The sequence below is a fragment of the Lissotriton helveticus genome, chromosome 4_1 (assembly GCF_964261635.1).
Source record: "Lissotriton helveticus chromosome 4_1, aLisHel1.1, whole genome shotgun sequence".
NCBI lineage: Eukaryota > Metazoa > Chordata > Amphibia > Caudata > Salamandridae > Lissotriton > Lissotriton helveticus.
The window spans coordinates 1,513,972,255-1,513,986,457 of record NC_136063.1 but is presented as its reverse complement, the minus strand read 5'-3'; the positions used below and the strand labels follow the sequence as shown (position 1 = coordinate 1,513,986,457).

Sequence of the window (14,203 nt, the reverse complement as noted above, 5' to 3'; positions counted from 1 at the left end):
TATGAGATGGGACATTGTCCAGCAGCAGCAGCTGCATGCGCCTGAACCCACTGAGCAGGATCAGAATGGCTTTGTACCACAGAGCTATCTTGGACATCTGAAGGATTCTGGGGTCCTGTGCCAAACCCATTTTTGCATCCATGAGTTTCCCGAGTGCCATCCCCGTGTAGCTCCTGTGACCAGGAGGCTGCTTTCTCCTCATCTGCTGCTCTGCTCGGTCTCTAACCCTTTATAAACAAGATGCATGTGAACTCGCATAGAACCCCAGCCCGTTTGGCTATGTCCACCACACACTAGCAGTATGAAACGTCTTCCCGCCTGTCCCCACTATAATGGCCAGCTCACTCAAGGGATATCGGCGCCTTTTGGCTGGCTGACAAAGTTACAGGCACACGTGGTCACATATTTGTGCAAATGGCAAAACAATCCGCAAGTTCGCGGGAAAATTCGCAAACTCGCTGATTTTTTTTGCCATTTTGTGCGAATTCGCGGACCCCGAATTTGCAAATTTCGCCCATACTTACTCTAAAGTCCTTCTAACCTTTGGTTTTTCAGTGAATTTTTAAGGTTTTGTAAATGTGAATTCCCTAACTATAACCTCCCTGTAATCTTCATGTTTTTCATTGAATTTCTATAGGTTTTTGTGGCTGTCTAGCGGAAATGCACAAAGTGCAGATGTCACCTACCTCATATGTGTATTGGAGATAGGCTGCAGGCACACATAGCTGTAAGAGCAGAGAAATGTCTACTTTCTAAAAGTGACATTTCTAACAGTAATGTTAAATCCAAATTTACCAGTAAAGAGGATTTATTATTAGCATTCCAAAGATATAAAGCATTACACAGCTTTCTAATCCGGAACTACAGCATACAAGCGCATTAGTCAGGTCGCATCGGCCCAGGAATACACTGACAGGCTGTAGCGGGATTCAGAGAGAGAATCACTCCAATGTATCGGGAACTCCAATTCCCGTCAATCCTCACGCTCCTGACATATCACGCAGTCTTGTGCGTGCCTTCAGGAAACCCGGATATAGCTGGAAGAAGTATCAACAGGACTGCCAATTATTTGTATTTTCCTGCGGTTTATGGATTTTCATGCAGAGATCGCGGTCCTGGAAGTGTGCTTGTAGCCCCAACATTTGCTTTTCCTGAGTCCCTTTTGATTTGTGGGGCTTTTGTATAACCACTGCTTTTTCCCCCGTTGGTGAGTCCGGCTGAGTTTAAAGTCTCATATGGGGGATAAGATTATTGGGATATTTCCGGAGAAGCCTACGCTTTCTTCCTCCGCCCTTGCTCTCCCTGAAAAGAGTAAGGACGTGCTAACATCTCCTCGGTTGGCGAGTCCTTTTCTAGCAACTCATGCGGAGGAGATTTCCTTTGAACATTTAATTAAAGAGGAGAGAGTGAAGAAACTCCCAGATTGCTCTCATGTTTTTATTGGAGGGTTGCACTTCAGGCTTCAAGATATTACAGCCAGATATTCTAAGTACCCTGCTGCCTTAAGCTTAAGGACTGGTCACTGTTTTTGTTGGAAGCATGGACTACAGGGCTTGGAACTTATACAGTGTGATACATTCCTAGTACTCTGCTGCCTTGATATTCCTGGAGTTACATCAAGAACGAAGATACTAAGCAGTGGCATTTTCTTTTGTGTTTTCTTTTGTTCTTTAACAGGGGGGGGTCAGTAGGAGGTGATTGGAAGTCTGACGCAATGGTCCCCTTTGATTCATTCAAGCCTGCTAATAGGGGTAGATGTGTTGGTCAAGGAGTTTCGTATTGTTACTGGTGTTGAACAGGCTTTATCTATGAAAAGGGGTGTTTATTAAAAATTTCCATTTTGTGGTTTCCCCGTTGCAGCATTCATGTTGGAATCCTGAATACACCCTCTCATCTCTCCTGTTAAAGGGTTGATAATTTTCTTTTAAAGGTAGCTCATTATAGACTCATAAACTCATTTACATTTCACCTGCTAATTTTGATAAGTGGCTATTGTGCGTAATACTCTCTCTTATCATTTCCAGATCTCCCTCCCTGTAGTCCCTAACCTTTCCTTCCCTCGCTTGACCATCCTAAGAGTCTGTGTCATTATATAATCCAGAGTTTGGGCTGTCGAGGGGTGGACCCCTTTGAGCATTGGCACGACCCTGACGATAAAACCAGAATCGGGCCAGTATTAAGAAATTCCCAATGTTAACCTACAAGAGGCATAGGCCTCACAGTAGTGAAAGAGAATTTCGGTGTTTTTTACTACCAGGATATGCAAAACTTAAAAGCACATGTCCTACCTTTTACTTGCACAGAACCTGGCCTAAGGCCTACCTAGGGTCTACCTTTGGGGTAACTTGTGTATAATAAATATGCTTGGTATAGGCTTTTTATATGGCAACTCGAAATGACAGTAAACTGATCACACAGGTCCTGCAGTGGCAGACCTGAGACAGGTTTCAAAGGTTACTTGTGTGGGTGGCACTATCAGTGCTGCAGGTCCACTAGAAGCATTTCATGGACACGCCCTGGGTATATGATATACCACTTTACAAGGGACTTATTGGGAAATGAAATATGCCAATTATGTATACACCTAGGTTACCATGTTTAGGGGAGAAGTACACGTACATTAGCACTGGTCAGCAGTGCAAAAGTGCTCAGAGTCCTACGGCTAACAAAAAGACTCAGAAAAAAGAGGAGATAAGATGACAAAAATGTTTGGAGAAAACCATCCTAAGCCTGACAGATCTAACAGTAACATGTCAAGAAAATGATAAAGGAAGAAGCTACAGTTCCTGGAGAACTGGTGTACATCATCTGTGCCAAGTCAGATACTTGAACCCCGATATAAATGGAGATAATTGCTGCTGCAGTGTCCACTAAGAGAATAGTGGATGATCTCATGAAAGGATGGCAGATATGAAGTTACAGATCCAAGAGAAGGCCTCTGCCTTCATCCAAGTTAACACAGGCCAATTGGTGCAGGTTAGTGATATGACCTGAAATACTCTTATGTCAGGAGGAGGTAAATTAGTGATACAAGTTGTTTGCACCGCCACATTGTACTGTTTTTGGGGGACCTGCTCTGCGAAGAAAGAATTATTTATCTGTCTCAGAACTCTTGCTGGAATAAGTATACTCTCAATTATCAGGTAGATGTTTTTAGAAATACATTTGTGCAAAGTTAAATTAGTAAATATATAGTTAATAAGTTCACAGACTGACACGCCAGGCCAAATTGCTGATCAAAACATTACCATGGCTTCATGTTTTCAGTGATTCCAAAGAACTAGATTAAAAATCAAGGGGCCTCATCTACACAACCAGGTGCCTAAAGTTAAACCTTGTACTGTGTCATGGTTAACAGCTTTGATTTGATCATGGTAAATGGGTGTGTTTAGGCAGGCTGGGAATATTTTGTGCTTTATGCTTCCCTTTGTGCTTGCTGGGTTCCTACAGGAAGCATTACCATTTTCACTCCATCATTTTGTATCTGTAGCAGGACTTTTGAGGGGACTGAAATTCAGTACTCATTTGATTGGTCTTCAGAGCTTGCAATCTCTCCTCACCTTTCCTAGTTTAGTTGTCTATTTAATGGTGACAAATTTGTCTCATGTTAGATTATACATGATGAGGAGAATGACATGTTCCTTTGGAATATAAGATGATGTATATTATGTTTTATTCATAATGTGCACACATTCAAAGCATCATGGCTCAACAAGGCTGAAACTGGTCTGAGATTGCGTATGTTTCCTTCTGGAGAGGGCCTCACCTAACAGATCAGGGAAAACTATTTCCATATCGAGCAGGGTCTGTACAGATTTCCATCAGTCAGATCACTGCCTAGGGTGGCACAGTGGGCGAAAAACAATGGGTTAAAATGTTACTCCCATCAACTTTTGAGGAAATGATTTCACATCCTAAATGAGCTAGGATATTGCTAGATGTGGGTTCTTTACTTGCTGTACGAAAGGTTCCAACTCATAACTCTGTGACGAGTCCTAGCAAAGCCAAGATCATGCTGGGGTTGTTTGTTTTCTCCTCTGAAGGGATGTCCACTCTGGCAGTTTGGGATGGAGAGTTCCCATGGAGAGCTGAGTCACTACTGATTTGCATGAGGTTGGTCTCTGTCTAGAGTGAGTCAATTTGTATCTTAAACCGCTGCTGCAATCCCTAAAAAACAGGAAGGTCACTATCTACAATTATGCGGATGACCTGCAGCTGGTATTCCCACTAAATTCAACGGACTCTGTTGAGGAATTCCAGATCACTATGTTGCACATTCCGGGCTGGATGGATCAGAACCACCTAAAGCTCAACCCTGGAAAGACTGAGCTGGTACTCCCAGGCAAAAGTGCAACGAGCTGGGGTCCTCATTTTTGGCCGACTTCAATGGGATCTCCCCCATCTCCTTCTCAGTCGGTGAAGAGCCTCGGGGTTACCCTCAGCTCCGACCTCTCACTGAAAAGTCAAGTGGGAACGGTGATTTCTTCCAGCTTTTTTCAGTTGCGAAAGATCAAGAAAATTGCTCATCTGCTCACACACTCTGCCCTTATCCAGGTGGTAATTGCCTTGGTCCTCTCCCGTCTAGACTTTTCGAATTCCATTTATTTAGGCCTCCCCCTGGCTCTTTCCAAACGCCTGCAGATCGTACAAAATCTAGCTGCCAGATTAATATTTAAAAGCAATGGCCGGAATTCGGCAAAACCACTGTTAGCAACTCTTCATTGGCTTCCCATAGCCCACCGGGTTACCTTTAAAGTAGGCTGCCTGATTTTCAAAGCCCTTCATGGCAAAAGTCCTAGGTTCATCAATTATCTGATAAATAAATACGAACCGACCCGCAACCTCCGTTCTTCCCACTTGTCCCTCCTCACCTTGCCTATGTTAAAAAAGAAACGACTTGGCGGATGTCGATTCGCCTATCTGGCCCCTAAGACCTGGAACTCTTTTCTCCTGTCACTCCGGAGCTGCACTAAGCTGGCGGAGTTCAGGGGCGCTCTGAAGACCTGGTTATTCAAGCAAGCGCACATTTAGGGTATTGCTCGCCATCTGTCTCACCTTAGCGCCATGAAACCCCTGGGTGACCGTGCGCTTGATAAATTTCGAATAACATAACATAACATAACAGAATGCTACACAGAGTGATCACTGGTGGTTTCGCCTATTTGCAAACATCTCTCGATTTCATTTTTAGTGTGAAGACATTACCAGGACAGCAAATAACAGTGTTTTCCAGTTTCCCGAGAAGTGTTTATAAAGTATGCGGCAGATAACCCGTTCTCCGAGTGGAGAATGCATGAAGGCCTAAATTCCCCACGTTCAGCCAATGCCATAAACATGATACAGAAAAATGGAAAATCTCTTATTAGCTGCTTTCGTCTTGTTCTTAATCATGAAAGTCAAAATAGGTTCCGTCTGAAGACAGAACATCTATTACGCTCTCTTGGTGTACGCCCTGCAAATGTTTCTCTTCCAGTCGAAAGGGCAGCCCATGTAGCAAAGCTGTCTGTTTTGCTACTTTAGGTAAAAGGACAGAAAAAGGCTTCTTCGAGGAGTAGGTATCAGCCCACATCACTCCCTTTTTTGCTTTTGGCTAAATAGGGACTGTTTGGGTCATGGTTAATAAAAACGGAAGCTCTCTACCATCATGTAGGAACGAGTGCCATCACACATTCAATCATTTTACGCAAATATGGCCATTGTCTTTTTCTAGATATTTGCTACCTGACACAATAAAGTTGTAAATCTGCAATAAAGTCTCACAGGGCTGCAAGTTCTCAGGAATTGCGAACTTCCTAAAAGTGTGCAGGAAATGTCCGATAGATTCAAGTTTCCAGGCATACACCTCGATTATTCTTTTTTTTTCTTTGCAGTGTTAAGATATGCAAAGGCATATTACTCACTCCATAAAACACCTGAGAAACTAAAAATGCACTTGCTAAGTTTATTCTAACAGAAGTAATTCTACTTTTTTTCATCGGAGAGAAAATTGTTTATGCATGACCACATATGTGTAGGCTTATTTATGGGTGTGCACAAACCTCCATGTCATTCCCACCCTGAAGAACCACTTCTAAAGCAGATGATTTGTTTTTCTCACAAGGAAATCTAAATGAGTAAATTAATTTAAAGTAAATTAATTTATGACTACAAAGCCAATGATTCAGAATTTAAAAAAATGGGTTAGCTCTCGTAAAATGGATATTTGCAAGTGTAGGATTAATCCACACACAGATGAGTCCATTCACAAACTGCACCTTATACTTTGTTTAGTTCTTCTAAAATAGTACTAGTCATGTACTATGAGATGTTATTCAGAATTCAGAAACCTATGTGCAAAGACCTCCGTATCTGCCTCCTTAATCATTAATATGAGGAGCTCTCTAGTTGTGGAAGTCTACACGCAAGTATGTATACGTTTTAGAAGTAAGTTTGGGAGGAACATGGGGGAGTGGCTGGAAAATGGGGAATGCTTACTAGTAAATGGGAGGTGATTTTGGATAAATAGGAGCTTAGGACGTTGTAAGCTCGTTTTTAGGGAGAGATAAGCAAACACAAAAACCCACCACAAAAGAGTAAGACCATTGCTTTTCACAAACTGCACTTTTCAAGGTATTATAGTGAAAAGGGACCCAAAACAGTTGTAAATGTACTCCAGCCCAGCCTTGGAGTAAGAGAAGCACCACACGTGGCCTCTCATGGGTACTGCAACATACTCCCAGAGAAAACACTGGTGGCAGGGTCCTAAAAGAACACCTCATATGTTAAATAAAACAAATCTAATTTTAATATCAGCTACATATATTTTCAAAAGCTGAAAAGTGATATTCAATGTAACATTATTTTATTTGAAATGTAATAAAATGATATATTTTTAATACTAAAAAAGTCAAACTTTAATAAAACAAATGACATTAATTAAAATAAATTAAACAAATAGATTTTCAAAATGTTACTTAAGACCAATGAAATATGTGGGATTTGTAAAAATCAATATATTTCATTAATTTAAATATTTATAGAACATTTGATTGAATGAGTTATTGTGCTGTACCACTATTTTTCTAAAGTTCTAGGTGAATAATACATATTTTAAATAATTTATATTTTTACATTTTTTATATTTGTTTTTAGAAGTATAACTTTATTTTTCCCTATACTGTATCATGGGGAGATCTCTGCCCCTGTGGCGGAGACCTCTACCTACGTGTGAAAATTTACATCTAGTAACTTTACACTCATAAATCCTGTTCTAGCAGGCTCCACCCCATGTTTTGAGAGGGTAGAAACATGAAAACCTGCATCTACTATTACATTTACATTTGGATATGGAGAAATGCAAATTTATGTTAAGTTAAAATTTGATACAGTAATAAGTTAACTCATGAGTAAATAAACACATGTACATTTACTTTTGTGAACAGGGCCCAAAGTACTTTTGAAATGGGCCCTTGGTATTGTTGAACGAGAATAAAATGTCAATTGATTTCAAATTCTTTCAGAGTTTTGGATTGTATAGAGGGAGTTGTGTGCCAGTGATCAATTGGAACATAGCTATAACAAAACTACAGTGCTTTTTTACTGAAATATCAAAAGAAACATATTACTTAATGCCCTCAAATATCATGATGTGATGATCCACCTATTAACAGAAACGCCAGCCAATGTCATACGTCTGTAAGAAGTCATCTACCTTGGACATACAACAAAATTGCCTGAGGCTGGTAGTACCAATCAGTAAATGTCCTACAGTGATAGTGATTTAAATTCTTCTCTATCGTCCTCAGTCAAGTGCTCACTTTATTACTCTCTGGGATGCACATATCTCAAAACAGCTAAAGACAGGTCTTATGTATTTATTTTCCAGAAAGGAAGCAACCATGCAGGGCTGAGCCTGTGATCGTTACTCAAACCCCAAATGTCTTGGTTTAATGTGGTGACTTAGCTATAATCCGTTCCAACAAATTAATATCATGTTGTTCGTGTCTTATGCCTAAAAGTGAACACAATGCAATTAAGGTGGACAGACTAGGGTATAATACAGAGATAAAATAACTTCTCTGCTCTCATATCCTATTAGCGGATATTAAAATAAGCTGTGCACTAAAAGAAGCAGCAAGGCATTGTACAGTTTATGGCCAGCTTGTTACCTGTGAACACACTTAAAGTCTTTTGTTTACTTGTTAGGCTACTTTATGTTACCCTGCATTTGCAGAGCACAACTTCTATAATTGCCTTGGTCTCTTGAGTGTACTCACTAGGGTGTATCTGCAACCTTCTGCATCGTGGTTTATTTCTATCCTTCACTGAGCTGTGGAGTTATAAGTCGTCATCCCCTTTCACGTGTTTACATCTGTAGGGGGGCTGTGCTAGCTGCAAGGACGTCTGCTCACTAAAATGACATGGGTAGTATTGCTGACATCTCATACTGGGTCTCCCTGATTGCATTGCATGATTAACAGCTTGCCCTATATTTCAGCCATCAACAGCCTCTTGTTATTATTTTATTTACTGATTTATCCAAGTTTTTATTTATTTTAATTGATTCATAGCTTTGTCATCAAAGCGCTTTTTAAGACTTGTACAAGATGGCACAATTACTAACAAAAAACTGAATAGAAAAACAAAAAGAAACGAGAAGATAATCTGAGTGAATGAAAAAAAATCTAATCTATAAAAAATTAAGAAGAGATAGAGTTGTCAACAACACACATAGATACAAATACAAGGCTCAACCTAAACCTTAAAATGAGATGGTGAGGGAAACTAGAAGAGTAAAGATGACTGCTGGAGCGAGGTGTCCTGTGCTCGTTGGCCCCGTCACAGAAGGGCTGTGTGAAGGGCAACAAATGAAAACTACAAAAGTAATATGGCTTATAGATTTCTCATAGGTGCCTGGACCTGCTGATGCCTTTTTGACCCCGGGGACCAGTCGTAACACAAGAAATCCAGGGGTACCAAAGGTATGGTCATTGGAGCAACTGCAAACCAAATTGATGCCAATGGCTGACAGAACAAGGGCAATAGTGAAAAGAATATTTGTCGCACTGATGAAGACGAGTTGAACAAAGATGGGAAATGGAGATGGTCCCAAATAATATCTTATGTTAATCTGAGGGACAAGGAGGGCAGCCCTCTGGAGTTACACAGTTTTTTTTTGTTTTTTTTAAATACCTGTTATAGAAAGTCTCTATTTGGCGACAGCATATATAAAATAATTGTTACTATTGGTATGAAACATGTAAGATAAGATACAGGTTTGTAAGCCAAAAAAGTCATTATGGAAAGAAATGCTACTTACAAAGTAACTGGTCTGATGGTTTTGAGCGGTCTTCTTGTTTGAAATCTGTCCCAGAGACCCCCTATTTCCTAAAGAAATGTAAACAGGTAATGATAAAATAGATGTGCATGTAGTTGCAATTCTGTCATGGAAGTCATCAATAAAGAAAAATACCATTCAGCTGCACTGGCCCTGCGCCGTGCACTGTATCGCTACTCAAACTGTAGCACTAACTGGCCATCTTATCTTAAAATCTTACTTAACTAAGGACCAAGGCGCATATTACCAACAACTAGCAATAATTATCGCTATGTTGGCTTAGCGGCAATATTTTTATCGCCGAGCTGTGGCGATTTTTATTGCTTAGGAACCTTGCTATTATCAAGGTTTATCTCCTAAGCGATAAAAATCGGCCGAAATGCATGAATATCGCTGAAAAGTCCGCGATATTCATCCATTACCGAGCGAATGCTCTTAGTTATCCACCTACCATTGGATAACATGGCTAAGAACTGCTCAGGGGCAGGTGTTAGCTTTTGGAGATATTCGCGCTTAGCGCGAATATCTCCAAAAGTTGGTAATAGGAGATTTCCAGTCGCTAACATCTTGGCATGCCCACTTTGCATGTCATTAGTGATAAATTTCACTGACATGCAAAGCGGGGCCCAAGATGGTCGCTATCTCCTACTAGCTGTCGCTAACTGGTGTTAGCGACAGCTAGGTAATAGGGAGATAATTTTATCTCCGCTTTCTTGGCTTTTAAAGCCAAAAAAGCGGAGATAAACCCCCTTGATAATATGCCCCCAAATTCTTTACTTCCAGCCCATGGCCTAAATATTGGAAAAGTTAATAAATGCACAACTCATGGAATCTCTTGATCGGTTTAGTCTTTTGCACACTTTCAATCAGGGCATTCCACCAAGTCTTCTCAAAGTTTCTGAATTCATAAACACATCTATTGACACTTCCCAGAATGCCCTCCTGATACTTCTAGATGTGTCAGTGGCATTCAATAAGGCATCACACTTTACCACTACAGCGCATTGCAAAAATGTGACTCTTTGGCTGCACTTTGAGATAGTTTTAACCATTTGTAGCAGACAGGAAACTGGGTCACGAGTGCTCAATTCAGGTAAGGGGCGAATTACACAGGGGTCCCTTGACAGCAGTTCACAAATTAATAACTTTCAGGATTGAATAATGCAATAGTCTTTATTTCGGGTCAGTAGACTGTATGTTCTGCAAAATGCTGTGGCTAGACTTGTGCTCAAACTACCTTATAGGAATTCTGGGGCTTATTTATAAGACCTTGCGCTACTTTTGAGTCGCTGTTGCATCACTTCTTGTGATGCAGCGGCAACGTAAAAAAGGCGACACGTCGCACCCTATTCACAAAGTGCGTCATTTTGTAAAGCCCTGCGCTACATTTTTTCTGTGTCCGGTATAATGTATGCAGGGTGACCTTCCCCCACAAAAATCCTCGTAGAACAGCCACGGCCCGTGGAGGGAGTTTTGGTGGGGCGGAGAGGCGGGGAGGGGGAGGGGCAGGGTGGGGGGTGCTAAAAACCGGAGTATGGATAATTGAAGGTAAGTAAACAATTTAATAATTAAAACGAATTTCGTAGCGTGCCCTGTATCGCAATATGTGATGCAGGGTGCGCTCCAAAATTTGTTTTATTTATTAAATTGTTTACTTACTTTCAATTATCCATACTCTGGTTTTTAGCACCCCCCACCCTGCCCCTCGCCTGCGCCGCATCTCCTCCCCACCGAAGCTCCCTCCACGGGCCGTGGCTGTCGTAGAAGTGGCGCAGTGAAATCTTTGAGATTACACTGCACCACTTCTAAGACGCTAGTGCATCAATATCTTATGCCTGCCTCACACCAGGCATAAGATTGACACAGGCCCTTTCACATGGGGCGTGGCCCATGTGAAAGGACACATTGCTGGAGTTGCAACTGTTTACAGCCACACCCCAGCAATGCGTAACTTTTGCGCTGACAGATATGTCAGTAATACTAACGTGTCTGTCATTCCTTGCAACATGATGTGTCACACAGTAAATATGACGCATCCTTCATGTGCCAAGGAGGGCGCACTGAGAAGTGACGCATCGCTGTTTTCGCCCAGCGATGCGTCACTTTTCATAAATAAGGCCCTCTTTATCCAACCCCCTGAGGGAATTTCACTGGCTCCCTGTGCAAAAACCATATCCTGTTTAAATCCTTGGTCGCCATCTTTACAGCCTTTCAGCAAAATGACCCAAAGCTCTCTTTGACAGATTCACACACTACTGCATCCAGAGGACTTTAAGATCCACTAATACTAAGCCTCTGCTTGTTCCTAAATTAGGTTGAGTACTAGAGTTGGGAGATCCTTTTCAGTTCAAGGAGCAACAACGTGGAACCAGCTCCCTATGTCCTCGAGACAGGAAGAAAATGAGTACACCTTCAGAAAGCTATTAAAGACCTCGGTGTTTTCCCTTCCGTAGGTTTCCTACATCCTGCCTCCTTTTACCCAGCTTTACTCTATAAAGGATTCATTACTTGTACAGTGCTTGGTATCTCAGATTTGCAATAACATGTTTTTTTGGAGAAGCAGTGCAATTAATAAGCTTTATTTTATTCATTTTCATCACAGGATGCAAATTCTACTTCTGTGTCTTATGAGCCACTGCAGAATGCTAAGTATTGTGTATTACATTTCAATGAGCTGATGTAGCTTTAAAAACACCTTCTGGCTTCTCCAGCCCACTTCTTCCTAGAATCAAAAAAACCTGAATATAATATGTTAACAAAAGAAGGCGGTATGCAACTCACCACAAAGATTCTGACCAGTATTCACGATTTACTTACTTGCCACATTTCCTGTTTGGAGCCATATTTCTCTACCATTTGGCTATGCCATACAGGATCAGCTGGCGTATCTATTGTTAAAGCAGGTGGTGTGATTTTTGGTGGCAGTTTATTGTCCCAAAAAACGTCTCCATATGCCCTAGACAAAAGTAACGGACCGTTAATTTTATTAGATCAAAACAAAAACCTACTTCAGAAACTATGAGACTTTTGTCTGAAAGTATGGTTCATTGTTAATTCATTCAAAGTTCAACTTCTGAAACCAGATACCATCTTTAAAACCATGAAGCAAGTTAAAGGGCCTGACATTTATGTTTCTGCAATTCTGAATACACAAATAACAAAAACAAATCATGGAACAGCAACAGTCCTATGTAAACCCTCCATAGTTTAATAAACACCAATTACTTGAATTCCGTAACTTACCACAACACTCTTATGAAAGCTTTTATACTCTAGAATTTTGGATTATGATATATGTGGATCTGTGCCTAGTCCAGGGATGGCCCTGATGTGCTATTCCCCTACCAGTTGGGGCAGTGAGGGCTGCACACTCTACAACTCAATTATCTGAGCTGAATAAAGACTCTTCCCTGAGACATTGAACTCACAAGGGACAGTGAGTAAATAAATCCATACCATGGCACGCCTGGTTCTGTTTTTAGTCCAAATCAATCTGCACTAAACTTTGTAACAGCAGTGAAACATGTGAACTACCATCACAAAGTCTTTACATGTTTCATATTATTGTCATTGGTGCTGGTATACTACAATTAGAGCAATTTTATTGTGTCTGACCAACCATACACATAGGCTCACTTGTGACACCTATACATTTGATAAAGAAAGTGTTGTATCAGCGTCGCACAGTTTACTATTAGCAGGGAATCAACATAGGGTTAGGCCTGAGCATAAAAGTCTGCTCTGATCGTGCAGTCTGCGGAATTTGGCAATCCCGCAGTCTGCAGAGAATGAGGTGTTACCGATAAACTCTGCACTTTGCAATGGAGCTATATTTTTTTTCGTTGGCAAGCTCAAAATATAAATTTGCGCACGGGGGAGAGACTTGTCTGGCCCTCGCGAGCCACCTTGAGATTTTATAGCGGTTAGCGAGTGCCGTGAGATATGCTAGATACCCACAACCTTCTGTAATATTTTGCGGCCGCTAACAGGGCTTTAGGCCGTGCCAGCACCTTTTGGCGCTACTTTTGTGGCATTCGCGAGAGAGTGCTATTGACTGCGGCTGCAACCTGGGAAATATTTTCTCCTCGAGAAGCACTAAATCTACACAAAAAGTGAATTTGGTGTTAAAAAACTTCTCAAATTGACAGTTTGTGTTGGTTTGTTGTCCAACAGGAAGGAAGTGCCCCAGAGTCTCCAACTTTCTGTTCCTGCTCAGCAGGCTCTTCGCAGTGCTTTGTACATCTCCTGGTCACTTTCCATTTGGATTTGGAGCTGGAAAGATCACTCTCTGTGTCTGCTGCATACATTCCATTGGATTGAAGGACTTTGTATTTGAAATTTCACAAGTAAGTTAAACAAGCATTTGCAATGCAATAGGTCTCGCATTTGCGAGAGTTTGAGCTATTGGTTTTGTAAATTATATTGTTTTTTTACTAATGATTTTTGTTTGGAGTGGAGAGGATGTATGTTGGTTGTAGTGGAATTATGTGGTTTGAATTGGAATTGTGAGTTGTGAAATTGTGTGGGGTGGAATTGTGTGGCCTGTATAGTATTTGTGTAGTTGAAGTATGTGGTATGGTGAATAGATAAGGGTGAGAGTTGTATATAATAGAAAGAAAGTGAGATTGAGAGGAATAGGTAGTTTGTGTATGAAGTGGTGAAGGAAGTCTAGATAGAGTAGTAGAAAGAGTGTGTGAGTAAGAGAATGAAGGGGAGCGATGATAATAGACACATAAAGAGGCTGCGTTTGTGTACGCACAAGACACCAAAAGAAATGGAGGTGAGTGTGGGTTTGCGGTTATAATTTTTTGTGGATAGCAATTATGTGGTATTAAGTGTAGTGGACCTATGTGTAGTGGTGTTGTGTTTTGTGGGCTGGCATGTATT

The 14,203-nt window shown here is 41.0% G+C and overlaps 1 protein-coding gene across 1 annotated transcript in view; it reads right to left on the bottom strand.

The window, feature by feature from the left end:
- The window catches only part of SPMIP7 (sperm microtubule inner protein 7), a 258,909-nt gene that overhangs the window by 58,476 nt on the left and 186,230 nt on the right, over positions 1-14,203 (bottom strand). The window contains exons 4-5 of the mRNA XM_078685834.1: positions 12,134-12,272; positions 9,299-9,366 (exon numbers count right to left, since the gene is read on the bottom strand). Coding sequence (XP_078541960.1) covers positions 9,299-9,366; positions 12,134-12,272 — 207 coding nt within the window. The remainder of the gene's footprint in view (positions 1-9,298; positions 9,367-12,133; positions 12,273-14,203) is intronic.